This window comes from Propithecus coquereli, unplaced genomic scaffold (genome assembly GCF_000956105.1).
Source record: "Propithecus coquereli isolate 6110/MARCELLA unplaced genomic scaffold, Pcoq_1.0 Scaffold1, whole genome shotgun sequence".
In the NCBI taxonomy this organism is placed as follows: Eukaryota; Metazoa; Chordata; class Mammalia; order Primates; family Indriidae; genus Propithecus; species Propithecus coquereli.
The window spans coordinates 10,124,827-10,152,113 of NW_012133857.1; the positions used below are offsets into that span (position 1 = coordinate 10,124,827).

Below are 27,287 nucleotides of genomic sequence, written 5' to 3' on the forward strand. Positions count from 1 at the left end.
GTGCTGCTGAAAGGGGATCTGGGGTGGGAGGTCTTTCTCCTACCCCCGCCCTATACCACCAGAGATCTCCCTCAGAGCTGCCCATGGAATCAGCAGGGCTGAGGGGTTTGCGACTAGGTTTTGGAGAGTGTCTGCTGTAGCCCCAGCCAGTGGCTGGGGGAACTGAAGGAGGGGATGGAATTATTTCAAGGGGGTTTCAAGCTTGAGTGGGGAAGCTGGGCAGGGTTTGCACCCCCAAGCCACAGTTCTTCCCACCAAACACTGCTGCTACCTCCTTTCCATTTCCAGGGACCACAAGACAATGCTTTAACCCCTCAAATAAGGTGCAATTGGAGGGCTGCAGACAGCGTGCGACGCCAGGGTAAGCAGACCCAGGGCCTCACCTCTCAACAATCTGTCCAATCCCAATGTTTCTGCTTCCCATGAAGACCCCTTGTTGAACAGATGAGGACGAGAGGGCTGGAGAAGACGAGAGACTTCCCCTACTCCGGTGGAATATGTGTCCATGCCCACCCTGCCAGAGTGTGGATTGTCACCAGCCCAAGGCCAGGTATGAGGTCTCCACGAGGAAGTCTGCTCTGGTTTGGGCCACTGCAGTCTCAGGCTTGCCTCGAAGGCTATACAATTTGAGGACATGCCCGCAGGAGCCTAGTATGAGGAGTCACAGCCCTGCCTTCTGGGGCCTGATCTAAGAAAACAGTTTTGAAGGGGCCATCGAAGGAGAATTTCAACCTCTGCCACCTCCCTGCATTTCCCCAACTGCTCAGCAACATGCACGGGGCAGGAAACATTACTCCAATGCAAAGACCTGGAAACTGAGGTGTGTCTGAGGCTCCCACCCACCATCCCCAGTCCTGCCTCACTCAAGCCCCACCTGCTGCCCGTGGCCCCCAGCGGGTCTGGGGGCAGCAGCCAGGCTTGGCGTCCAAGCGTTCTGAACCTCAGGGAGCCCCAAAGGGTTTATGGGGCTCCCAATGAATGGGAGCCTGTTGAGCTTCGGAGGGGGCCAGCCCGAGTAAACATGGCTGGGTCTGAGCGGCCATTCTCCCCCTGCCTCTTTCCCCAGGACCCAGGACCAAAATACGACTTCCTGTCCCCGGAGCTGAGGGCTGGACTCGCCCCTCAGAGCCCTGGGCTGGGGCCCGCTGGAGGAACACAGGCTGGCCTGCGCAGGCGGCCCCGAGGCTTGAGGGAGAAAGGGCTTCGGGTTTTCAGATCCATAGGACTGCCTGCATCCAAGACCCCTTTGAGCCTCAAGCTGCCCATCTGTTAACGACAGATCAGGAAACCGAGGTCACAAGCAGCCAGGGGCCCAGCTCAGTGCCCCACGGTCAGGACAGAATAGGCCCCAGCCTCCTGATTCCCTGGCCAGTGAGGATGGGAATGAGGAAGAGCAGGGCAGTGCATGTGGATGCAGCAGAGGGAGACGCTCCAAGTGGAGAGCCAGGGAGTGGGGAAGCTTTCAGACAGCAGGGGAGCTCTTCCCCCTTTAGACACAACTGCCCACTGCCCTGTGGAGCTGAAGTCTGGGCCCCGCTGGCTTGGTCACAGAATGGCCACGCATCCTGGAGCAGCACACTTCCGAGTAGTGTAAGTGCTATTGGTCACAGGCTTGCCATGTAACCTGGCCAGTCCATTCTGCTCTGTGGGCATCAGTTTCCCCCACCTGGAGGCCAGGTAATGACAAGCTTCCTGCCTCCCTTTCAAGCTTGTGAACCAAAAAGTACTTTGGAAACTGTAACATGTGGTACCCTCTCCAGGAGCCTAGAAGACTCAGGGAGAGGTGGCTCCTGGGGCCGGGGGCCTAGGAATGTACTCCAGTGGCTGAGGGGTGGTTGGGGCCAGCAGTCTTACGTGCCGGGCACTGGGGGCTGCGGCTGGAATGTGCTGAGTGGCAGCTGCCACGTGAATCATTATACCTTGTCAGGCTGAGCCTGGGACTTCCAGACACAAACCAGCTCAGGCTGGGCTCAGGCAGAAGGGCAGCCTTCAGCCGGGGTTACTGGGCCCTGGGGTGAAGTTTCCAGGATCTTGCATGGTCTCTGTCTCTCTCTCTGCCCACATCTTCATCCTAAGCATCCAGCCCTTGTTCTACAGACCCACAAAGGGTGGCCATCCTGTCCACTCTGTGACTGGTAACTACATAAGCAGACCCTGAGCTGTGGGGGAGGGATCTGGGGGGCAGACAGAGAGGGCTTCCTGGCTGGCTCCACACCAGAAGCCCACATTCCACTGGGCAAGGAATCAGATACGGGGTATCTGTAGGGCTGCAGGGGTCAGGACAAGGGCTAGAATGGAATGAAGGTCCTCACATCTCTCCTGGCTGGGAGCCACTAGATATCCAGTGCTGGGAGGCCAGACCTTCTTAAGGTCTCGGTTTTCCTGCCTCTGATAGAGGTCTGAACCACCCCAACCCTTCATCTGACTTCTCTGGGTGCCTAAAACTTGAATGAAGTCACTTGTAGGAGCTGTGTTCATATCTTATGGTGGCCTGATATTCCTGAGATGTTGGAAAGGACCAGAAGGGTTAGACAGGGACACAGGGAAAGACAGAAGGGGAGTTAGAGAGAGGCTTGGCAGGACAAGGAGAGGACCACTGAGGCACACACACACCTGAGGGCCTGAGTGGCCAGGCACCTGGCAGGCAGACCCATGGGTGTTGGGGGGAGGGCCCATCCCAGGGCATCTGAACACTGGCACACTTGGACCTGCCTCTCCCACCCTCCCCCCGACCCCCCGCCCCTACTAGGGATCTGGGACAAAGTCCTGGGCCAGTTCAGGGCTTGGTAAAAAATAATTAATTTTTCTTTTTGAGTGAAAGCTCTGACTCAGGCCTTTTCCTGTCCCCAACAGCAACATCCTTGCTTAGGCCCGAACCACAGAAGCTGCTCAGGGGCTATCGATGGCCTCCCCGTGGCCAACCTGAGTCTGCTGTGAGGCTTCAGGCCCTACTTGGAAGGCCTGTGGGCTCCAGGTGAGTGGGGTCCGGGGAAGCCTGGAGGGCCTGAGCACAGCTGGGAGGGGCAAGGCTGTGATCTCCCATGGGTGAGTGTGTGCGTGCCCGGGCTGTACATGCCATGGGGCAGACAAAGCATGCCTGCATAAAGACATGTCTGTGGACCTGGCATCATGACAGCAGGGGGCTTGTGAACATGGGACCAGCAGGGACAGGAAGCTCATGCCTCTAGCCGCCTTGGGAATGCTCCCTGACTGGGACAGAGCCTGCTGGACCCAGGTGCTCCCACTCTCCTTCACTTCACCTTCCTGAGAGCCAAGAAAGCCAGGCAGCCAGGCTCCTGCTGCAAGGGGAGGGGGCTGCCCAGCCAGCTGCTGTGGGGGCCTTCAGTGACTCAGCTGGGTGGGGGGTGTTTATGAGCAGCCGAAATGGCTGTAAAAGTGGCACCTCGCTTCACTTATGGCCTGGCCATCCCCTCCCCTACTGGCCCCTTGCCTCGAAAAGCTTCCAGAGGGGCCTGGAACCTGAGAGGTCTGGGGTTGAGGCTTGGGGTGGAGGCTCAGCCTGGGGTCAGGGTTCAACCAGGGGCTAGAAATCAGAGTGGGATAAGAACTCAGCCTGGGGTCAGAGTTCGTCATGGGGGAAAGATCAGCCTGGGATCAGGGCTAAGCCTCGGGTTGGAGGCTGACTTTGGGGCTAATGCTGGGATGAAGTGTTGCAGGAGTATGATGCCAAAGAAGCAGATGTGGGCCATTTGTCCCAGAGACCCCTAGGCTGGGGCTTCCTAAAGCATTTTCTGACAGAGTGAGGCTAGGCTGCGGAGCTCAGAGAGCTGAGCCTCTGCCTTTCCTGTTGGAGTCTTGTGCCCACCCTGGCCCCAGGGTCTGTGTACCTTGGCGGGAGCCTTACTCACAGTGGCATGGCGGCCTCAGAGGCCTGTCAGCCTGGGGCTGCCACACCAGCAGGGGTGGAGCCAGGGCCCAGGCCTTGCTCCAGTTCTGAGCTCCAGTGACCATCTTGGCTCCTCCTCCTGAGCCCCAGCCTAGGGATCAGAGACAGGAACTCACTCCCACTCCCCACCCCCAGCCAGGCCTTTCCAAACCCCATTGAAACTGACCTGAAACTAACCAGAAACTGACCCCCAAGGCCCTGGGGCCTGACTGTCAAAAAGTGTAGGCTGGCTCTGCTGGGGGACTACCAGTTAACCTGTAACACCCCCACCCTCATGGTGGCACTTTAACCAGAGGCCTGAGGGTGAGTTAGGGGATCAATGGCCCCACCCACAGCTGTGGAATGTCCAGCAGGGGACTCTGGGGTGAGGCATGTGAGTTACAGCTAGGGGAATGCCCTTAAGGGGCCCAAAGCCCATCAGATTCCTCTCTGCAGCTCTGTCCACAGCCCACCCTGGTCCTCCCAAGTACAAATATTATTCGTTTCCAAATCTCAAGCTTTCTTGTGTCAGAACTCAGAACTCCCCCCACCCATCAGCCACTAGTTTTATCTCTCAGTCCTTCAAATGCCTCTGTGAATGTTCTTTTCTCATCACCAAGGTGGGTGGGTGGGAGGTCAGTGGTCATAGAACCATAAAACTTAGAATCACATAGAAACAGAGACATAAAGCTCAGATCATCAAAATATAACGCTGAAGAACCACAAGTGTTCATTGGGTGTCCACTCTGGGCACCTGGGTCTCTGTCCCTGTTTCCAAAGAGCTTGCACAGCATAGGAAGCAGCCCTGAACTCACAGTTGCCCCCAGTAATGAGGAATGTGGGGACACAAGGAGGGAGGGTGTCCTTTACACAGAGCAGAGGACACGATTCTGGCAGAGGAAACAGCAAAGACAGAGGCAGGGGAGGGAGCATGGGGAGAAGGCCAGGAGTCCAGCAGACGGTGCCTGTTGGAGAGAGTCATCTTTGAAGGAAATTGTCTCAAACAGCACAGTCCTTCAATGCCAGGACAAGACACTTGACGGCAGTGGGCACGGAGGAGGGGTGCAGCCATAGGAATGTGTGGAAAAGACAGCTGTGGGTGCAATCTGGAGGATGGATGGGCTTGAGACTGGAGATGGGTAAATGGAGCTGGACTAGGCTTGAGGGCCCATTCACACTGAGCTTTGGAGGGCAGGTTTGGGGGCTCTGAGGAGCTCAGTTCCCACAGGCTGAGTCTGGAGAGTCCCTGTAGCCCATGGGCCTGGACACCCACCCTAGGGGCACTAAACAGTAAAGCTAAAAGTGCCCTTTGAATCAGCTGGTCAACTCCCCCATTTTACAGATGAGGAAACTGAGGCCCAGACAGTGAGAGAGTTTAGTGCCCAAGATACACAACTGGTAAGTTGGCAAGCTTAGCCCAGATGCTATTTCCCACAGCCACTTACGTTAGCTTCCAGCTTCGGACAACCATCCCTAAAGCCTTCTGCTCCAGGCATCCCAGCCCCTCCCTCAACCTCAACTTCCCCACCTGGTACCTGAGGTGGTAGGCTTGGGGTTGAAGGCCCCCTGCCTCTTAGAGCTCCGCGTCCCTCCCGGGCCCAGCACATAAGCCCCGCCCCTGTCTGGCCCCAGACCGCTTGTATTCCCCCCTCCTTTCCCCTCAATTGAGGGTCCCCAGCAGACCTGAGCTGGCCGAGAGCATTTGGGGGTGGGGATGAGGGAGGGAAGTGAAGCTCAAGGGTGAGTGTTGGGGCTGAGCCCCAAGTCTTGCAGCCTAGAACCGCCAGGGTTGGGGCCAGGGGCGGAGCTGAAGAGGCCTGGCCAGCAGCTGAATGGGTCGAGACTCTGAGACTGGGACCCGTAGAGACACTGGGCAGGGAGGGAGCGAGACTTGCGGCTGGAGACCCAGGCAGGGGTGGGGGCGGGTCTAGGGCCGAGCAGACCAACCTTCTGGGGATGGAACGGAGGGTGGGGGGCAAGGCGAGGGAGGGGCTGGACAGGGGGCGGGCGGTGGGGGCAGCAGCGGCCGAGACAGGCTCGGGGCTGACAGCCGAGGAGCCTCCCCGGGGACCCTGACCCAGCCCAGCTGGCGGACAGACAGCGCCGTGGCCAGGGACGCGCGGGATACCGGGCGGCCTCCCCAGGGGATGCTCCCGTGAAAAGGGCCTGCTTCTCCGCTGAGGGTCCCCATTCGCCAGCCCGGGCCGGACGATCAGAAAAAATTAAAAACTCCGTGCTTTCCCGAAGAAGAGAATGAAGCGGCGGCAGCGTCCAGGGCTCGGTTCTTGGGTCTCGATGTCAGAGCTCCCCCCGCCCCGTCCCCCGACACTCACATCCCACCGCTGTACGACCCCGGGCCACGGCCTCTAAAGAAGCGTCCCAGGGCAGGGGGCAGCGGGCTCCGCTCTGCCCCTCCACACATCCGCGTCCGAGGCGACGGGGGTGGGTAGGGGCGGGAGAGGCCCAGGGAGGGCGCGGGGGAGGGAAGAGGCGCCCAGGCCGCGGGGGGAGGGGGAGCGGCAGACGCCGAGGCGAGGGACGCGCGCGGCGGGCGGTGGCTCCGAGCGGCGGCCGGGTGGGGGGCGCTGGAGGCCAGGCCGGCCAGGGGGGCATCCCGAGAGCTCCATGAAGTCCTCCCGGGGCCGCAGACGGGGCGCTGGCTTGGGGAGGCTGTCGGGGGGGCCCCGATATCCATGGCAAGGCGGGGGCCGCGGCGGCGCGCTCGGAGTAAGTCGGGGCTGGGGGCAGGCGCCGAAGGGAGGTGGCCGGGGCTGGGTAGGGATGATTCCGGGCCTGGCCGGGGCAGCCAGGCTGGTCGGTCTCGGTGTCAGTCGGCTGCGCCTCTTCGGAGCCCTGCGGAGCCGCTCGGCTCGGCGGCTTTTTTGGAAACTTGCAAATGTTTTCGTAGAGAGAGAAGGGGGAGGGGAAGGAGGGAGCGAGGGAGTGACCGAAACTGAGCTGGGGCCGCTGGAAGAACTGAGGCCAAGGCTGGGGGAGCTAGAGACGGACTGACAGACAGGCAGGCAGAGCATCCGGGCGCTGGCGCGCTCGAGCCGCGCGGGCGCAAGCAGGGCTCCGACCGACGATGGGGAGTGGGTGCGGGAGACGGCTGCCGAGGGGATGGAGGGCCGAGGGGACAGAGGGAGCCAAGGGGCTGGGAGTGGCGGCCCGAACACCGAAGGGCTTAGTGTCGTTGCAAAGTTGGGATCGCGTCCCCTAGCTACCTACACCCCGCGCGGCTCAAAACGCGCCCCCAGCCCGGCCCGTACTCCCCTACTGCGGAAAGCCGCGGAGCTAAAAATAACAGCCCGGTTCACCCCCTGCAGACCGCGACCCCGACCCCTCCCCTGCCCCCTCCCCCACTGGGCGTGGGGCGAAGCCACAGCTCCCAATTCCCCAAAAGAAAAAAAAGAAAGAAAAGGCGGCGCGGGAGCGGGGCGGGGGGCGGGCCGGGGGCGGGGGGCCCGGCCATATGGATGTGATTTCTCCGCTCCGAGGCAGACGGGCCGCTCCGCAGCGCTCGGCGCCCGCCCGCCGCCCGCCGGGCCTCCGGCTGCCTCCCTCCCTCACACCCTCCCTCTCTCCCTTGCGCTCGCTCGCTCGCTAGCCATCAGCGCATGGGCCCCGCGCCCGGCCCCGGGGCCTCGGGCCGCCGGGCCGCCGGGGTCCCCTAGGCCGGGGCGTGGGCGGGGCTGCCCAGCCTGACGCAGCTCTGCACCCCCCACCATCACCAGGGCCGGCGGCGGCGGCTGCCCCGAGGGACGCGGCCCTAGGCGGTGGCGATGGGGGCCGCCCGGATCGCACCCGGCCTGGCGCTCCTGCTCTGCTGCCCGGTGCTCAGCTCCGCATACGCGCTGGTAAGTCCTCCGCCGCCAACACTCCAGGACAGGCTGCGGGCGTATTCTGGGGTCCCTGGGGTGGGTCCAGGGCACGGAGTCTTGGGTTACCCCGTAAGTCTGAACTTTGGGTGAGAGTCCCCTCTGACTCAGGATCCTGGGTGCCTGCTGTCTCTGGGATGTGTGGACTGTGGGTTCCAGATGCCTGAAGTCTCCCTATTCTTGAAGCCTGAGTTTGGAGTCCCAGGTCTGGAAATCTGTGGTTGGGATTTGCCTATCCTCTGCTTCTGTGAGCACCATGGCTGTATCTCCCTCGAAGATGATCGTGTGATCTAGAAGAAGGCTGGGTTTGGCCCAGGTGTGGAATCCTACAGACCGCTTTGGGGACCTCCGTTTTCTGCAAGTTTTGTTTGCAATCCCGGACACAGGGATGTGGGTCTGAGGCCAGAATCACCCAGGCAAGGGGTAAGATTTAGGGGCCCCCTCCAGCTCTGATGATCACACACATACATACACACATGCGTGCACACATGTCTGGCTTTACCCAGAGTGGAAGCTGTTTGCCCAGGTAGGAGGGATGGAAGTCCGCTGAAGGAAACTGACCTCACGGAACACCCCTACAGGAGAAGCATGCTTGAGGGGGACTCTGGTAAGTGAGGAGACCCCTGGGAATACTGTGCGCTCCCTTGAGAGTGGACACCAAGAGACGGAATGGTAGGGAAGGCTGGAGAGAGGCAGGGACAAAGGGAGTAGGGATGAGAGCTCCCAAGAGCAGGAGGGGTGGACAGACCAGGAACAGCAAAGAGAAATAGGGACAGGCAGGCAGAGTCAGAGAGCTGGAACACAGAGGGGCAGCACCTCCTCATCCTGGGCTAGGGTCTAGGGTCCACTTCCTGGGAAGGGGGGTGTCCCATGCCCTCAGTTACATCCCACAGCAGCCCTACCCCAGAGGACCAGCCCATTCCTGAGAAGGCTGTCTGCCTGTGTGCCTAACTTCAAGGCCCCTTCTCCCCCACCCAATTGGGGCTTCTGCCTTCTAGAGAAAGGGGCAGACAGGCAGCTTCCTCTTCCTGACCAGCAACAGCTCCCTACACAGCACGGAGCCCCATACCGGGAGGCAGGAGCTCTGGGATGCCTCCACCTCTGCCAAATGCCTGTATAACCTTGGGCTACCCTTCTCCATACCTCAGTTGCCCCATCTCTAAAAAGGGCATGAAGGAAACGTTGGCCTAAGAACCCCGTAATCTAAGGTTCTCCCCTCCTCTGTGGTCCTCAGCACTCCCCATTCGCTTGTGCCTATGCCCTTGCGATTCTGGCCCCAGCAAAAGCTCCCCTAAGCCAAAGACGTAGCCCACAGGAGGACTAGTAGATGAGAAAACTGAGGTCCAGAGGGGCCCGGCACCCTGTGCAGAGACACTCCAAACTCTGGCAAACGCTGGGGGACAGAGCGGTTTCCCCACCCTTCTCTCAGTGAGCTCTGTGTGTGCACACATATGTGTGCGTGTGACTGTCCGGTGAGTATGCAAGGTGATGGGTGTGGGTGTCCTGAGAGTGCGTCTGTGTGGCAGAGCAGGGCTATGTGGGACTCTGGGTATAGTGTTCGTCTGCATCTTTGGTTGTGGGTATCTGATCCCCTGTGTGAGTTCCTGTGTGTCTAAAGCTATGGATCTGCACATGACTTGTAGAGCACAGTTGTGTGTGCACCTGTGTGCTGTGTGTGCATTTTCGAGCATGTGTGCACCCGGGTCTATTGTTTTCTTATTTGTATTTAATAAATGCTTCTGTAGTGCTTTCTACTTGCCAGACATTGTTCTAAGCACTTCACATGTATTAGCCAGTTTAATCTTCCCAATAACTCTCTGAGGAATGTTATTGTCCCCATTTTTAACTGACCCAAATCACACAACCACAATGACCATTATTTATCTCATGCCAACCAAGTGCTGAGCCTTGTGCTTCTGTGTGGGGGGGTATACTGGTACCCAGAGCCCCATACTGCTCTCCAGGGAAGCGGAGTTATATGCAGAGAATTTGCCTGGCTTCGCCCTGGCCCATGGCTGAGGGTAGGGTAGGAAGAGAGATGCCAGTGCTGGGTTTGCCGCAGGACCTTGTTGGGGCACATGAGTTCACTGGATACTCCGTGGCTTCAGGACTAGAGGATTTGGCCTGAGAAGGATGCAGCCTACCCACCCATCCAGTGTCCTGTGGGCCCCCTGGGCTCAGCTGGAGCCAGCAAGAGGCTGACAGCCTGCCAGCTCCCTCTCCTCAACCAGGAGCTGCTGCTCCCATCCAGAGCGGCACTAGTGCCCCCCAAGCCCACCAACCTCATCTGATAGCCTCGCCACCAAACCTGTATGCTACCTGTCCAGCCAGCCCCAAGACCAGGCTCATATCTCCACTGACCTCATGTTTGGGGGACCAAAGAGTATTCCATGGGCTGTGGCCAGACTCAGCTAGTCCAGCTGGTACCTTACAGGAAAGAGCACCTCAGAAGCTGGGGGTCAGGAGGAGTGAAGTTTGGAAGAAGGGATGGGCCTACAGATTGTGAGTAGGAGGCAAAGGGGCATTCTTGTCCTGGGGGATGCCTTGTCCTAAGGACACCCTCAACATGCATGCATGTGGAGGAGGAGACACTGCAGCGGGAGAGGCTGAAGCTCAGTGTGGGGCAGGCCTTGAGTGTGGAGATGTGACCACCGGGTAGGACTCAGAAGAGACTTCGGTAAGAACTCACAGGCTGCTCCAGGGGCAGCTCGGCCATGACGCTTGCTTTTAAAGAAAGGAAGGGCATGTATTGAACACTGGCTCTCCCCAGATTCTGAGCTAGAATCTGTCACGCATGTTTTCTCATTCCATCCATTCACCCAGCCATTTTACGAGAAATGGCCCTGGCGGGGGGAGGGTCACCCAGTCTGGGGCACAGTGAGATTTGAACCCAGGTCTTCAGACTCTGCACTGAGCACCTTCCTCCAAAGCAGCATGAGAGTCGCCACTGGCAAGAGATCCGCATGTCTCATGCTGGGCTTTCTTTTCCTTCCTTTTCTTTCTTTTTTAAAAAATTAAATCCTTCTGTTATTTTACTTTCTTATTTTTAACTTCGTAACTAATACATGAATATGTTCTTTCTTATGAAAGAGTCATATAATACATTTTAAACAGAAGTCCCCATGATCATTCCCAAACCCCGTTCCCCCTTCCAGGGAAAACCATGTTTAACTGTCTGGGTGGAGGGTTTGTCTTCATACCTCTTTCTGTGTGCTTCCAAATGGTACCTCTTCGTGTACATGTCAAATAGATAGTTTTGTTTTGTGGTTTTCTTTTTGTTTGGTTGATTGTTTTTAAATAAATGACATCAGTTTTTAGATAGGCCTCTGCCATATGCATTTTTCTACTTAAAGGTGTGTGTTGGAGATCTTTGGTCAGTAAATATAAATCTTTTTGTAATGCTACGTAGTATTCCAAAACCTGGGATTCATTAAGCAGTCCCTAGGAATGTACATTTAGGTTGCTTTTGCATAATGTCATGTGTGTGTGTATGATTCCAAATGGTGACGGGGAAGCTCCTTGAAATGCCCTCTTATGTCCGTCCCCATGTGACTCTTTCCCAGTAGGATATTTCTAGATTTTGTCATTGCTGGGTCTGTGAACATGCACATTTTTTATTTTAATAGGGATGGCCAATTTGCCCTCTAAAAAGCTTGTGCCAATTTATACTTACAACACCAAGACTGACCAGGAGGACTCCCTCCTCACACCCTGTCTCACCTTTGCCATTTGGAGAGGTGAACAATGGTATGCCTTGTCATTTTAATTTGCTGATTACCAATGACTTTTGCACTTTACATTGATTTATTATCCATCTTCTAAGAGAGCTTGCTCAGAGCCATTACCCATATTTCTATGGGTTATTTATCTTTTTCGTATTGATTTGCTGAAGCTTTTTATATCACCTGCTCTTAAACACATCCCCCCCCCCGCTCCCCCCTCCGCCCCCAGCTCTCAGAACTGCCTGTGGACAGAGCAGTAGGGGGGGCCGAGCCCTCCCAGGAACTTGGGAACTTGGGTTTTCTTCGGAATGTTTTAATGAGGCGTCAAGCAGCCTCCCCCAGATTCCTGTTGTGGGCCTTCTGGGGACACTCCCTGGTCCAGCCACCACATCAGGAAAGCAGCTATTTCAGAGAGAGAGTCCCCAGGAAAAAGAAAAGGTGGGGTAAGTGTTTTGCAGACCCCTGAAATTGTCTGCAAAATATGACGTGAATGGGAAAGGGTGCAAAGTTTTGCTCAGGTTTACAAAGATATCAGAGACCTCCAAACCCTTAAGAACCCCAACTCTGGGGCCAGCCTTGGGCAGGAAGGGAAACCTGGTGGGACCCCATTCTGCTAACCAGGCTATGGTTAAGTTAGGCCATGCCATCCTTCCAGGCCTTGGTCTCCCAGCCCAGGTAGGGGCCGCTTGTGAAGATCCACAGGGTCCTAGCAGCCAACTCTGCCATCCCAGGCTCCATCCCACTGCCTGCCCTGAAGGCGGCCACGCTGGCTGGCCAGGATGAGAGGCGTCACAGTGCCTCCCCCCCCAGCCCCTCCCAACCCCAAACACAGGCAGCCTGTTCAGGAAGGCCTGGTGAGGGGGGGAGGAAAAGTCAGCACTTGTCAGCAGTGGTGAGGCAGGACAAGGAGCCTGCTCGGCCAGCCGGACAGACAGAGGGCAGCAAGGGGTGGGAGAGCAGTCCCAGCCAGCTGGCATGGGAGACAGCCAGGGGTGCCAGCATGGGTCCCAGTAGTGAAACCTGGAGGAGGGCTGCAGGAAGGCCAGGAGGTCATGAAGGGGTCTCCTGTTAGCCAAGGTTTTCTCCTTTTGGCTTTGCTGAATGCATCGACTGCTGTGGGCCTAACTGTCCTCTGCTCATTTAGAGCAGGGGACAAGCTGCCATCACCAACACCATCACCACCATCACCTCTGTATCTACTTCCACTCCTAAATTACCTTTGGGAAGGCTGCCACAGGGGGTCTGCAAAGAGATGCTTGCTTGACACAGCAAAGGGTACAATCCGGAAGGTCTCCATGGAAATATGGTGCTGTGGCTGGTGCCAGGGGATCCAGTGGCCGGGTGCTTCCTCCTTTCTGTCCCTTCCTCTAGGGCTGCTCCTTTTTTTTTTTTTTTTTTTTTTTTTGAGACAGAGTCTCACTGTGTTGCCTGGGCTAGAGTGCCGTGGCATCAGTCTACTTAGCTCACAGCAACCTCAAACTCCTGGGCTCAAGCAATCCTACTGCCTCAGCCTCCCGAGTAGCTGGGACTACAGGCATGCACCACCATGTTCTGCTAATTTTTTCTATATATTTTTAGTTGTCCAGCTAATTTCTTTCTATTTTCAATAAAGATGGGGTCTTGCTCTTGCTCAGGCTGGTCTCGAACTCCTGAGCTCAAACCATCCTCCCACCTCGGCCTCCCAGAGTGGTAGGATTACTAGCACTCAGACCCTTTCCAGCAGCCACCTTTACTAGCTAGGATTAGCTAGCCCGACCGGGCTGCTGCTTTTAGTGTCAAGCCGACCTTTGCCCCATTCCTGGCCCTCGTCTTTCTAACCATGACTCTCGGCCTCAGTGTCCCGGTTTGTAAAGCGAGGATGTAGAAGGTGAGGGAAACATGGGTAAAGCTCCTTGAACATGGGGAGGGTGCACTAGAGCAGAGGGCATTGAAGCTGAACCCTCTGATGGTTGGGTCAAGGAGTGTCAAGCCAGCCCAAAACCCAGACCACAGGAGGGGTGTTGGGGGAATACAGGACACCTGGTACAGGGCTGGGTGGCCTCACGATGGTGGCTGTGGACTAAGTGACCCCTGGCCAGGACCCAGTCCCCAGTCCCTCAGTCCTCACCCCTTAGACCCGAGATCTGCAGACTTTCTGGATCTAAGGTGATGCAAGTCTGAGTCCTCTGTTGGGCTGGAGCTGGCTGAAAAGACAGGAACACTCCAAAGGGAAGGGGTTGGTGTGTGAGGGGAAGGGAGTGGCAGACAGGGGGATGCCAGGCTGGAAGACAAATCATAGTTGTCAGCATTTCCCCTCATGCCCAGGAGATAAGACGTCCCCAGCCAGGGCAGAGGCAAAGGAGAGGTCCTCTTACCCCTCCAGGCCCAAGCTTGGGGGGCCCTGACAGTGACCTTGAATCCCAGTCTGAGTCCAGGGTGGATCAGAAATGCAAGGAGTCATTGGGATGTCGTTGCACCCCCAAAGCTTACCAGGCACACCTTTGTGGGCTCTCTGCCCACAATCCTCCCAGGGGTCCCCACCTCCCATCTGCCCCTCACTGTTGCCCCCTGGACCCAGTCTTTTAACCAATCTCTACCTGCCACCCTGGTCCCTGGCCTGGAGGCACCCATGTCACCTGGCAGCAAGGGACCCATGGGGTGGGGAGTCATGAATTGCTACTGCTGCTGCTATTAACAGTAGCAACAATAGCGACCAGCTTTCCTGAGCCCCACCCCTGACCTGGCTTTTCATGCAGCACCTCATTTAATCCTCACAACAGCCCTATTATCACCCTGTTTTTGCAGGAACACTGAGGCCCAGGGGTTAAGCAACTGTCCCAAAGACCCAAAGCCAGTCAGGTGTGCAGGTGGATCCAAGCTCCAGTGCTGGTGGCAGAACTTCCCCGGATGGGGGGAATGTGCAGCTGGAGGGAGGGGTGAATGGGGCTGGGGGGCATTCCCGGCAGGGGAGCTGTGCTCTGAGGCTTGGAGGTGGGAGTGCAATTGGTGTGGGGCTGTCCTCCTCTCCTTGGGAAAGTGCCTGCTTAACTCTGACCTGAATTCTTGCTGCAGTGGCAGCTCTCCTGTGATTGGGGTGACAGAGAAATAGGTCCTAAAGTTCAGGGAGGCCAGAGGTGGGGCAACCACTCCTGTGGATGAATGAAGGAGTTGGAGGGGGACATGGCATGCTGGGAGTACATACTCTCCCCTCTCCCAGACATTGCCAGATCCACTGTAGAAACAAGACTCTGGAAAAGGGAGTGTGCCTCCTCCTGCTCGTGGAGAGGGGGAAGCCAACAGCAGTAGGTGGAGGCTAAGTAGACTCCATGGGCTTGTGAGAGGGCGTGTTGGTCAGTTTCTGGTCTGCCAACTGGTCAGTCAGTTTTCACCTCATGACTGCCTGCCTCTAGCCTAGGCCATCAGCTGTGACCCTCAGCCACATCAGTGGGCTAGTCTGCTGGGAGGGCTGGTGAGTCAGCAAGGCTCTGGGGACTGGTGGGAGCCTTGGTCAGTCAAGAGCTCTGTATCTGCTGAGAAGAATAAGGTACATTATCCGTTTGTCTTGAGAGGGGTGGAGGTGGGCAGAAGGAGAAGAGGAGTCAGGTGTGGGGAGGGAGTGAGGACAAGATGGCAAAGATGGTGTAGACAGTGGTTACTGGGCAGGTGGCAATATTGGTGATGGTGCTGATGTTGCCTTTGGTGATAATGGAGTGTGGCACTGGTGCTGGTGGAAATGGAGGTGGTGGCAGTGATGGTAATGGCGTTGTGCCGGTTGTGATCACGGTGATGGTGGTTATGTGGATGGTAGCAGTAGTGCTCATGGTGGTAATGGTGCTGCCGGTGGAGTGGTGGTGGTGGTGATACTGGGAAGGGATGGTGATGGTTGTGCTGATGTTAGTGCTGGTACTTGTGGTTGCTGATGGTGATGTGACGGAAGGATGGTTATTGATAGAGGTATTAGTAGCAAAGATGGAAATGGTGGTGAATGGTGCTATAATAACAGGAGTGGGGTGGGCAGAGATCAGACCCCTCAGCAGCCTGCGTCCCCAGCGTCAGAGGCAGGAGAGATTCAGGCTAGTCTGGAGGCCCCTGGATCCTGGGCAAGCTGGAGTTGCCCTCTCTCAAGCCCCATCACCCTGTTGCTACTTCTGCCCCAGCCAGCTGAGCAGTAGCTGTGGTGGGGAAGCCATAGGATACAGGAGCCATGGGGCCAGCAGCCAGCACATGGGAATCTGCTCCAGCCCTTCCAGAGGGCCCATGGGCATTGGGTCCAGCAGAGATCTCGGGGTCCACCTCACCCCCAGAGACACCCAGAAGCACAGGACGCCCACAGACACGAACGCTAACGGGCTACCGCATCACACTCACAGACGCGCACACGCCGACCTTTGCCCAGAAACACACGTGCACGTTCACAGGCACGTCAGGCTCATGTCCCAACTTTACATGCTGGACGAGCGCACGTGGGAACGCCCGGAGACGGGCACACACAGGGTACACGGCGGCCGGACGGCGTGCGCGCTGCCACGAGGGGTGCGCCGCCCTCGCACGCGCACGCGCACAGACGCGCACGCTCCTGCGCTAAATGAAACCAGTAGAATCCGAGACCGGCCGAGCCAATTGGAGACTCCTTGGCCCTGGAAGCCCTAGCTGCTGCCGCCAAGAGACGCGGTCAATTAACTTCTCCCTGCAGCCGGGCTCCCTGACCCGTCTGCCCGCCCCTTCCCGGCCTGCCTCCCCCTGGTTCTCCCGCCCCGCGCAGCTGGCTCCGACTGAAGGGCCGGCCCCGCCGCCGCGTGTCTGACGGCATGCAGCTCTGCCCGCCCAGGTCTAAGGGGATGAGGCTCTGCCCTGTGGAGTCTGAGGGGAACACAGTCTTTTGGTGTAGGGGGGTCGTCTCTGGGGACATGGCCCTGCCTAAGAGTCTGAGGAGACATGGCCTTGGCCTGGGGGGGGCTCTCAGGGAATGTATTAACCCCCTTGTGGGTCACACTCATAGCAGTGGCTGGGCTGGGCATACTGAGCTGTTCCCAGGGCAGCATGCTGCCTTTGCCCTCTGACTCCCAAGTCAGGGGGACAGAGGCTCAGACCCTTTCCAGCAGCCACCTTTGCAGGGTGAGACACTCCCCCCTACCCCCGGCCTGTTTTATTTCCTTCCTTATAATGATGCCCGTGAGTCCCAGTGGGTGGCAGCCAATGCCCAGGGTGTGCAGGTTGGAAGGAAGGGAAAGGAGGGACATTCCAGGCAGAGAACAGCAGGCGTGAAGGCCTGTCCCATGTCATCAGAACACAGGGTCTCCTTGGATGGAGGGAGCTCCCAGATAAGCAATAGAATGAGGGGGACTCCCACCCACAGCCTGCATGGGAGTGCCCAACCCAACTCAGGCCACTTGCCAGCAATGCCTCCATCCTCTCCCTCTTGGGATCCTAAGGGGGAGGGACTGAGGCACTCACCATTCACCAGGAAAAGCATTGACGGGGGAGTTGGGCCGGGATGGAAACTGGTAACTCCCAAGGTCCTCCAGGGCTCTAGGACTTGAAGGAATCCAGGCTGGGTTTGTCTTCCCAGAGTTCACCACTCCTTATCCACCCCCACCCACCAGGTCCCCAGCAGGCAGCCAGGATCCTGTGAGGATCCTCCCTGGGACATTCCATCCTGTTCCCATGTACCCCTGGGGAAAGAACTGGACAGAGAATATCAGTGGCTGCAGCCTGCAGGGTTACTGGCGGGCAAGCAGGAGACAGCCCCCTCCTTTTTCCCTTTGATTGAGCAGGCCCTCCCCTTCGGAGCCACAGCTTCCCATCTGTAAAATGGAAGCTACATAGGGCAGATTTTCCTCATGTGGCAGACTTCCCACATTCTCTCTAGAGTCACAGCCTTTGGAAGGAGGGGAATCCCTCTGGGAGGATGGGATGGCTCTGGGGCCATGCTGTGCTGGAAAGCTCTGCATGTGGTCTGACCTTTGGCTTGGCAGGTGGATGCAGATGATGTCATGACCAAAGAGGAACAGATCCTCCTGCTGCACCGTGCCCAGGCCCAGTGTGAGAAGCGGCTCAAGGAAGTCCTGTGGAGGCCAGGTGGGAGCAGGGCCAGATGAGGAGGGTCTGGGAATGAGGCAGGGGAAGGAGGGGCCAGATGAGGGTGGGATGTAGAGCCAGGTGAAGGCTCAAGGTGAGGGTGGACTCAGGTAACAGGCCAGGCCAAAGTGAGAACCACAAGTAGGGTGGGTCACGCAAATGTGGAGTCAGCAAGCTCAGGTCATACTTGGCTTATCCTAAGTCCTGAGGACAAGGTCTGTGTGCTGCCTGCCACTAGCTATCCGATATCCTCACCCCCACCCACGCTCTCTTGAACACACACACGTGGTTGGGAATGGGAATGGAGAGAGTCTTTGGCAGGGTCTGCCCAAAGATGTGCAGGACTTCTCCTGCTGGGGTGGTGGTAGGGCAGTGTGAAGGCAGTTGAAGTCCAAATCACCCCCAAAGGGCTTAGATCTGGTGGGGCAAGCTAGGATCAGGACCTCTGACTAGGGTGCCAGCCCCAGCAGGGTGGGCCAGGACAGCTTCCTGAAGGAGGAGTTAGCCAAACCAAGTCCAGAAGGATGGGTAGGTCTTTAAAAGAGGCCACCTGGGCAGAGGGCAAAGAGGTCTCCAGGGTGGGGAGAATGGAAGGGTCCATGTGGCTGGATGGGCAGGGGGTGAGGACAGAGGGATAGGAATGGATATCTCAGATTCAGTCATGATCATCACCTGGCAGGGAGGGTACTTGACCTGGGTAGGGAGTGTTCCCTCCCACCAGCACGGCATCTCTGTGGGACCCTGCCACGAGGAAGGGGAGCAGCTCCTTATTTCACTGCTCCCGTAGTGAAATCAAGCTGGGCTCTTCCCCACCCACTTCCTTGAATCCATTTCCTAGAAGCCGAAATGGGGTCTCATTAGCACTCATCCAGGCCTTCGATGTCTGTCTGGTTAATCTCATAAACCTAAAGAGGCCCAAACCTACAAAAGCAGCAACCTCCCCTGAGCTGGCCCTTAGGCTGCTGGGTGGACAACACTGATACACACCCAGGACACAAGAACACAATGACACACACACCCTGTAGCACACTGACAGAGCCTCACATAGTCTCTGCAGTCACGGCCCCACCCACCAGTGACTCTGGTCACATCAAGATCTGGGGGTAAGGTCGGTCCGGCCCCCCTCCCTCCGGATCCTGAGCCCAGCCCTCTTCCTCATTGCGGAAACCTGCGAGGAGCTTCTCTCTGCTCCCTCCCCATCCACCATGGAGCATCTCCGTTACCCCATCCTGCTACCCAGCCCCCAACAATGATGGCTGAGGGTAAAGACAGGGAAATGGGCACAGCCATTCTGAGGTCATCTGGACTCAGTTTCCCATCCTTGCCACAGACCCAGCATGGGAAGGCCGGGGGCCCCTGGCTTGGGCTGTAGCTGAAGGGGTACAAGCAGGTAATGAGGGGGCTTTGCAGCTAGGAAGAAAGACCTCCAGAATCTCTCCAATGGAGAGAAAGGCCAGGCCCCATCTCAGATGAGTCTCCAGGGCCACTGTGGAAGCTGCGAACCCCTTACCTAAATATCCTAGGGCAGGGGATGGGGTAGGTGGACTTGTCTGTCCACTTTGACAAATGGCCCCACCTTGCTTTTGTCTTCCTCATCACCAGCGTCTCTACCTGCACAGCACTCCGTCTGGACTTCATGTTTGCCGTGTAACCTGTCTGTGGACATCACCCCCTCTGTCCACTTTTACCATGCGCCCCCTGGTGGGGCTTTCACTCCTATGAGCCCCTGTCTGACTCCTAGGTGGAAGGACACCACCTCTGCTGTCGCACCCACATTTACTGCTCAAGCCACTAGCTGATCTGATCCTACACTCACATGGTGTTCACTCCCATTGGAACCCTGGCCACAGTCTCCATCTCCTCTCATTACTTTTCCACCTGGCAAGCACTTTACAGTTTGTGAAGCACTTCCTCACCCATCGTCTCAGATCTCACAACAGTCTGGGATGTCAGCAGAGCAGGGGACAACCCTCCACTGTTCAAAAGGGGAGTCTGACGAAGGAGGGTACCCAAGGTCTCCCGTTGTAGCACAGCTGACAGCCATAATTACTCTGATTTCTCCAGCTGACATAATGGAATCGGACAAGGGATGGACATCTGCATCCACATCAGGGAAGCCCAGGAAAGAGAAGGCATCTGGGAAGCTCTACCCTGAGGACAAGGAGGCGCCCACTGGCAGCAGGCACCAAGGTTCGTCTGTGCCTCCATGCATCCAGCTGACCTTGGCCTGGGCCTGTTCGCTCCCATTGCTCTGCCCCCACGTGTGAGCCCTCTTATGGAAAGTAAAAGGCTGAAGCCCCCTCCCCAGGAAAGCAGGGCAGGGGCTAGCAGGAGACAAAACCTAGGGGTCAACATACGGAGAAGCAGGCAAGCGGGATGGGCTCAGGGCCCTGGGAGATAAACATAGGGAAGTCACCCAGCACCACCCTGCAGGGGTGGACCCAGGGCTTTAGCCCCACCCATGGAGAGAAAGAGAGATGACAGTGAAGCCTGGGAGACAGAGAGGCAAGGAGAGATACACAGAGACAGAGAGAGGCACACCGAGACATGGAGACAGAGATAAAGAGAGACAGAGTCACAGAGACAGAAAGGGGACCAGGAGGTACAAACTGAAGGTCTGGGACTCAGCGTGTAAGAGGAGGTGCCCCATGACACATAGCGAGTAGAGAAACAGAGCAGGAGGGGAGGGCAGCGGCAGAGCGATGGGGCCAGAGACAGTGGGACAAGGACAGAAGAGAAAGGAGGGAGGGAGATGAGCGGAGACAGACACAGAGCCCAGGCTTTGGCCACAGGGCCGGTTTGAACTGGCTGGGTGGGCAGCGGATTCCAGATGGGCCACATCTGGGAGGCTGTGGTCACCCTGTGGCTCCCTGGGGACTAGAGGGAATTGTGGGCCTGGCTGGGCGGGGCTGGGAATATGGCGCCCAGGACAGAGAGCCTTTCACCAAACTGGGTGGGGCCAGCCATCAAGGCAGCCTTCCGGGATGGCTGGAGAGTCCTGTGGTTGGAGCCCTACAGGAGGAGAGAAAGGGGCTGCAAGCTGGGGATGGAATGTGGAAGGTTGAGAGTCTGGGGACCCTCTGAGGTCATTTAGCATCTGTATAGTGAGGCTGGGGCCCAAAGGTGGGATGTGCCACCCCGCTGTGAATCCCAACATTAAGATTTAGACTTGGGAGATGGTATCTTTCCCCACCAGTGGCCACGGGTATCTCATAGCAGGTACTCAGGGCAGTGGGTAGTGATAGAAGTGCAGGCTGATACGGTTAATCCCAACTTCCCAAAGAAGAAACTGAAATGCAAAAACTGGGGACACCTGCATGAGGTCGGCAACTCTTTGTCCAGCTGGCACTAGAAACCAGACCTCCTGCCTCCTGTCCATGGTCCCAGGGGAAGGGTCATATAGGGAGCCTCCCAGCTGAAGGAGAGTGAGTCTGGGAGCCTGATCTTCTTCAGGGACACATGAAAGGTGGAACCAAGAGCAGAGAGAAAGGAGAGAGACCCAACTTGGGGCTGAGCATTTGAAGAGGGCAAGGCCCTATGTTGTATGACCTCAGCATGTCACCCACCTCTCTTGGCCTCTGCCAACCCAATGGGAAAATGGGGCCAGTGCCAGAACCTGCATGGAGGCTGTAGTAAATTCTATGCAGCCAGGTGGGTGTGGGGCACAGCAGGGAATAGGGCACAATACGGTCTCTCTGGAATGCTCAAGCCTGAATTTTCCAGTCCTGAGGCACACCTGTCCCTGCAGGAACCTACAGCCACAGGTGTGTTCATCCCTTGGTGTCACTAACCATGGACTTGACTCTCTCTTGGTGTCCCCTACCCTGTCTGTCTCTGGGCACAGGGCGCCCCTGCCTGCCTGAGTGGGACCACATCCTATGCTGGCCGCTGGGGGCACCAGGTGAGGTGGTAGCTGTGCCCTGTCCCGACTACATTTATGACTTCAATCACAAAGGTAAGGCCAGCTGAGTGAGGTGGGGATCACAGGGATGCCAGGACCTGGAGCTCGCGGCTTCAGTGACTCCAGATAGAGCTCTCTCTGCCTGCCCTGACTCTTCCACGGACCTGCAGGCCATGCCTATCGACGCTGTGACCGAAATGGCAGCTGGGAACTGGTGCCGGGGCACAACCGGACGTGGGCCAACTACAGCGAGTGTGTCAAATTCCTGACCAATGAGACACGTGAACGGGTGCGAGCCTTCCTCCCCGCTAACCCGACCGTGAGAAATTCACCCCTACCCCTGACCTAGCTCCTAGTGACCCCTGAGCTAGCTCTGAATCCCAACCTTGACTCCTCCAGCAACCTTACCTTGATGCTCACGCTGAGTCCCAAGGCTCTGACCATGTCACCCCACCTGCACAGGAGGTGTTTGACCGCCTGGGCATGATCTACACCGTGGGCTACTCCGTGTCGCTGGCCTCCCTCACCGTGGCTGTGCTCATCCTGGCCTACTTCAGGTAGGTGGGGCGAGGGGCGGGGCAAGGCCGGGCGAGAGGAGGCGAAGGCGTGGTCGAGGGTGGGGCCGGGGCGGGGCCGAGGTAGAGTGCCTCTTCCCCCCTTCATTGCACCCCTCACCCCTGTCGCGGTCCCTACCCACCGCGCACAGCCCAGCTTCCTGCCGGCCCACCGCGCGTCCCGTGCCCCAACCCACGGTGTTGTCGCGCGTCCCGCAGGCGGCTGCACTGCACACGCAACTACATCCACATGCACCTGTTCCTGTCCTTCATGCTGCGCGCTGTGAGCATCTTCGTCAAGGACGCGGTGCTTTACTCCGGCGCCACGCTCGACGAGGCCGAGCGCCTCACGGAGGAAGAGCTGCGCGCCATCGCCCAGGCGCCGCCGCCGCCCGCCGCCACCGCCGCCGGCTACGTGAGTGCCCCTCCGTGGCCCGTGCCGCCCCTGCTTCGTGGGAGCCCCCACCCTGTGCGCCTGGCCCTCGCCCCCGCCTGGCTCCTGCTACCACCACTAGCTGAAGGCACTCAAACCCAGCTCACGGGGTCCCTCGCACCCCTCAGCTCTGCTGCCAGCCCTACCGCTAAGGCCTTCTAAGTGACCCACACTGCCCGCCTATGAGCGACGCTCCTGCCTCAGCCCCGTACCCCTAGCCACGCCACCCCATCACCTGGCCGCCTGCCCCGACAACACCACACACACCCCTCAGGGAGCCCCCCAGTGGCACCCGCCCGTTCTTGCCTGCTTGGCCAGCACCACTTGTCCCATCCCACCAGTGTCCCGCCCCGGGGTCCCCTGTCCCTGCGCCCAGCCCCCAGCCCAGCCCTGGCTTCCCCGGATGCAGGCCCTGCCCTCTGGCTAACTCCAGCTGGTCTCTTAGGCGGGCTGCCGGGTAGCAGTGACCTTCTTCCTTTACTTCCTGGCCACCAACTACTACTGGATACTGGTGGAGGGGCTGTACCTGCACAGCCTCATCTTCATGGCCTTCTTCTCAGAGAAGAAGTACCTGTGGGGCTTCACGGTCTTCGGCTGGGGTACGCAGGCACAGGGGTAGTGAGGCGCAGGCAAGGGTGGGACCAGGGGTGGCAGGGTGAGAGGGCACCACCGAGGGTAAGGCATCCCCAGTGTATCCTGTCCTGGACATGGGACAGCAGGTGGAAGGCCTGCCAGCCTTCTGTGACTGACCCCATTCCAGACTCGTGCAACAGGGCTTGGCCAGGGGTCAGGTTCACATGGAGTCAAATTCACCTGGGGTTGCGGCTCAGCCCAGGAGAGGGAGAGGGGGACTACCAGGTCAACATTCAGCTCGTGATCAGAGTGGGATCTTGGGACCCTCCCTCCACCCTGAGCCCTGTGGGCTAGGCCAGCATCTGTTACTCCTCTGATCCACTCACTGGGATGAACTGGGGGAGCTGCCCACACCACCGCCAGCCTTCGTAGGCTTGCAGGGTCCATGGCCCAGAGCCGTAGGCCCAGCCTCTCAACACCATCTGGGCTTCAGCAGCCCCTCTGCAGAATGGGTTCCTGGGGCTGTGCTCTCCTCCCCACCCCCCACGGTTCTTGGATCTAGTTACCGATAATTGTCCATTATTGTTGGCAGCTCCAGAGCTTGGCTGGGCTCCGGGGCGACTGGCCAGACTGCAAAGGGATGGGCCGGTGGCTGGAGCCCTCTCTGTGCTCAGCACTCAGAGGCCCTCAGGTCAACAGCTACCGTCTCCTTGCCCCTTGGCACACACCCTAACCCTGACCTCACCATGACAAGCCCCCAGGTTAGGGGAGTCCTGGACCTGGTCCCGGGAGCTGACACAGGCTCTGGGGCTAGGAGGTGTCCAGGTGGACTGGAGACATGAGGATTGGGGAGTGCAGAGCACCCTGGGGCACAGAAATGTCACAGCTCTTTTTCTTACTGTAAACCCAGATCCCAGTCTATCCCTCCTGGGGTGCACCAGGCCTAGAATCAAGTAGGTGGGGGGGAAGACCCAGGGCTCCTTCCCCAGAGGCAAAGCTCACTCAGAGGTACTGTGTGCAACCTGAGCTGGCTCAGGCCAGGACACACAGAGGTTTCCCTGTGGCCCCCGCCTGGGACAAAAACTCTCACCCCATCCAGCCTCATCCATGAGGGCTAGGACCTTTCAAACCTGGTTGGAGTTGGGGGGCGGGGGGGTTTGCTGGGACAAGAAATGCTGGTAACAGCCTCCCCCACAGGAGGGAGCAGCACCCTTCGGGGAGGGGAGGGGATAATGGCCGGGGCATGGATAAGTTAGGGAGACCATACTGTTTCACCATGTGCCCCACAGGTATGTGTATGACACAGCACCAAGATGGGGCAGAGGGCTGAGCTGGGTCCTAAGGGCTGGAGCCCCAAGGGCCAGCTGGTGGGGCAGCACATGCCGGAATGTGGCTCTGTCACCAGGCAGCCCACGTGCCTGGGGTGAGGGGGTCAGGGCAATGATGGGCTGAGCTGGGGGTCATCAAGGATGAGGGCAGGAGATGTGGGCAGCACCCACAGCCCCTCACACACTGTCCCCTCTGTGCCCACAGGTTTGCCCGCTGTCTTCGTGGCCATATGGGTCGGTGTCAGGACTACTCTGGCCAACACCGGGTAGGTCCAGGTGGAGAAGAAGGCCAGGCCAGAAACACCCCTGGTACCCTCTCCCTCCGTGAAGCATATGAGGGGGCCTCCTGTACCCTGGCCCTGAGTGGCCCCAGCTTCAGGATTCTCAGTTCGGCCTCTAGCTGGGAACACCCCCAGGGTCACAGGGGGTCACCTCCAAAAAGGCCTGGTCACACCCAACACCCCCGTCCTGTGTCCCTGACAACTCTGGGGCCTCTGTGGGCAGGATTAGGATGGGAATGGAAGGGGTAGGGGCTAATGCCACAACCTCCCCCAGGTGCTGGGACTTGAGCTCTGGGAACAAGAAGTGGATCATCCAGGTGCCCATCCTGGCCTCCATTGTGGTGAGCAGGGGTGGGTGGGGTGTGCACCTGGGCCCCATGACTAGCCCTGACAGGGACCTGTGGCAGCTTCCCTGGACCCCAGGGTCCGAGCCACAAGGCCTGAGCTGGTCCCCACTCCAGTCCAGACAGGGAAACAAAGGGCCCACAGAGCCACCTAGAGACCCATGGCAGAGCAGGGCTGTGGCAGGCCATGGGCAGAGTCCTTGCCCCACCCCGCTGGGCGCAGCCTCAAGACGCAGCCTTCCTCACTCCCACAGCTCAACTTCATCCTCTTCAGCAACATCGTCCGAGTGCTGGCCACCAAGCTGCGGGAGACCAACGCGGGCCGGTGCGACACGCGGCAGCAGTACCGGTGAGCCACGCCTGCTGTGCCCTGGCTCTTCAGAGCTGGGAGTAGAGTTCAGGGGTCATTGAATCCAAGCACCGTGTACACAAAGACAAAGGCAAGGGAAGGATCCAGCTCTGACTCCCTGGCTGTCCCCACCCAACTACCAGCCCCAGGCACTGATGGGATCTTGTCCTGTTTCTGGAGGCCCTGGGGGAACCCCAAGGCCTAGAGTTGGAATCCGCCAGGGTACAAACTCAGACCTCCCCCCAAAGAGCTGTTCACAGGGAGTCCAGGGGACAGGTGGGCAGTGGGTGGCCCCAAGAAGGCCACAGCTCAGTTGAAGCCCTCGTCAGGCAATGGGCCATGGGAGGTGAGTGCATGCCAGCCGAGGGACCAACAGGTGCAGAGGGCCTGGCGACGGGGGCCTATAACTTGTGGTCCACTCCAGGACAACTCTGAGAATCAAGGGGCCCTATTCACACTTTGCGCAGACAATAGCTATCCCGAGGGAACTGGGTTATCCTCCTGTGGTGGTCAGCGCCTTGGGCCCCTTTGTAGCTTCTGGAGCCTGGGGCTGGTAGGGTGCGGGGTGGCGCGATGCTTGTTGAGGGGGAAGTGGCTGGGCCCTGAACTACCTGCCCTGCCGCCCCAGGAAGCTGCTGAAATCCACGCTGGTGCTCATGCCGCTTTTTGGCGTCCACTACATCGTCTTCATGGCCACGCCGTACACCGAGGTCTCAGGGACACTCTGGCAAGTCCAGATGCACTATGAGATGCTCTTCAACTCCTTCCAGGTGCGAGCTCGGCCAAGGCCTGGCTGAGGGTGGGAGGCGGCGAGGGGCGAGCTCTGATCCCAGACTCCTCTCCCCACAGGGCTTTTTTGTCGCCATCATATACTGTTTTTGCAATGGCGAGGTAAGCAGGAGGCAGCGTTGGGGCAGGGCAGGGACGAGACAGATGTGCCAGGGGCTCCCTCAAAGTCTTGTCCCTTGTCTTCTGCTCCATTCTTTCTTTGTTCTTCCAAGAAAATCCCTGAGGACATTCTGAAGGCAGAGAGAAATCTTCCTACATGATTCAGGCTCAGGATGTGCTAGGATTTAGGGGCTCTCCAATCTCCGGCATAGCCAAGGGTCTTCCCAGCCCCACAATTGCATTCTCCATAACCCAGATTGGAGGACTTAGCTCCCTTTGGGGCCATTAGAGCCTTGTAGATTCCGGGTGTGCCAGTTGCCTGCGGCCAGGCACTATGTTCTGAGGATGGTGGGATTTTACTTGGCCTTGGAATTTTCTAGTAGTCCCCTACTCCTCTGTTTTCATTCAGTGCTGGGTGTTTCAGGGGTAAGGATGGTGGCACTGTTGGGTTGTGGGCATACCTAATCACCCACCCTCCTGCCTGCCCAAGGTACAGGCCGAGATTAAGAAATCTTGGAGTCGCTGGACACTGGCACTGGACTTCAAGCGCAAGGCACGCAGCGGGAGCAGCAGCTACAGCTACGGCCCAATGGTGTCTCACACAAGTGTGACCAATGTAGGCCCCCGTGCAGGACTTGGCCTGTCCCTCAGCCCCCGCCTGCTGCCTGCTGCCACCACCAATGGCCACGCCCAGCTGCCTGGCCATTCCAAGCCGGGGGCCCCAGCCCTGGAGACCCTCGAGACCACGCCACCTGCCATGGCTGCTCCCAAGGATGATGGGTTCCTCAACGGCTCCTGCTCAGGCCTGGATGAGGAGGCCTCTGGGCCTGAGCGGCCACCTGCCCTGCTACAGGAAGAGTGGGAGACAGTCATGTGACCAGGCACTGGGGGTTGGACCTGTGACATGAGTGGATGGACAGATGAACCAAGTGACGGGTGGTTGGATGGTTGCCCACTCAGGGCTGGGGCTGGGAGGAAGAACAGGGAAAAAAAGAAAAGAGAAAAAAAAAAAGAAAAAGGAAGAGGAAGCAGTGTGTGGCTTCCCGTTGTCTGAACTGGGGACTCTGAGTGGGGAGGGGCTGGGCATCGTGGG

At 58.3% G+C, this 27,287-nt stretch overlaps 1 protein-coding gene across 2 annotated transcripts; it reads left to right on the forward strand.

The window, feature by feature from the left end:
* Positions 1-7,597: 7,597 nt before the first annotated feature.
* Positions 7,598-27,222, forward strand: PTH1R (parathyroid hormone 1 receptor). 2 transcript variants are annotated; one of them, XM_012639173.1, is made up of 14 exons: positions 7,598-7,743; positions 17,441-17,543; positions 19,608-19,733; positions 21,388-21,498; positions 21,615-21,733; positions 21,907-22,001; positions 22,218-22,413; positions 22,877-23,030; positions 24,538-24,598; positions 24,888-24,954; positions 25,212-25,306; positions 25,935-26,076; positions 26,156-26,197; positions 26,685-27,222. In XM_012639173.1, exons 1-14 carry the CDS (start codon positions 7,669-7,671, stop codon positions 27,069-27,071), a joined length of 1,773 nt encoding a protein of 590 aa, XP_012494627.1. In that variant the 5' UTR covers positions 7,598-7,668; the 3' UTR covers positions 27,072-27,222. The 2 variants fall into 2 exon arrangements, with proteins under 2 accessions (XP_012494627.1, XP_012494631.1); XM_012639177.1 differs by lacking the exon at positions 26,156-26,197.
* The last annotated feature ends 65 nt before the right edge of the window (positions 27,223-27,287 follow it).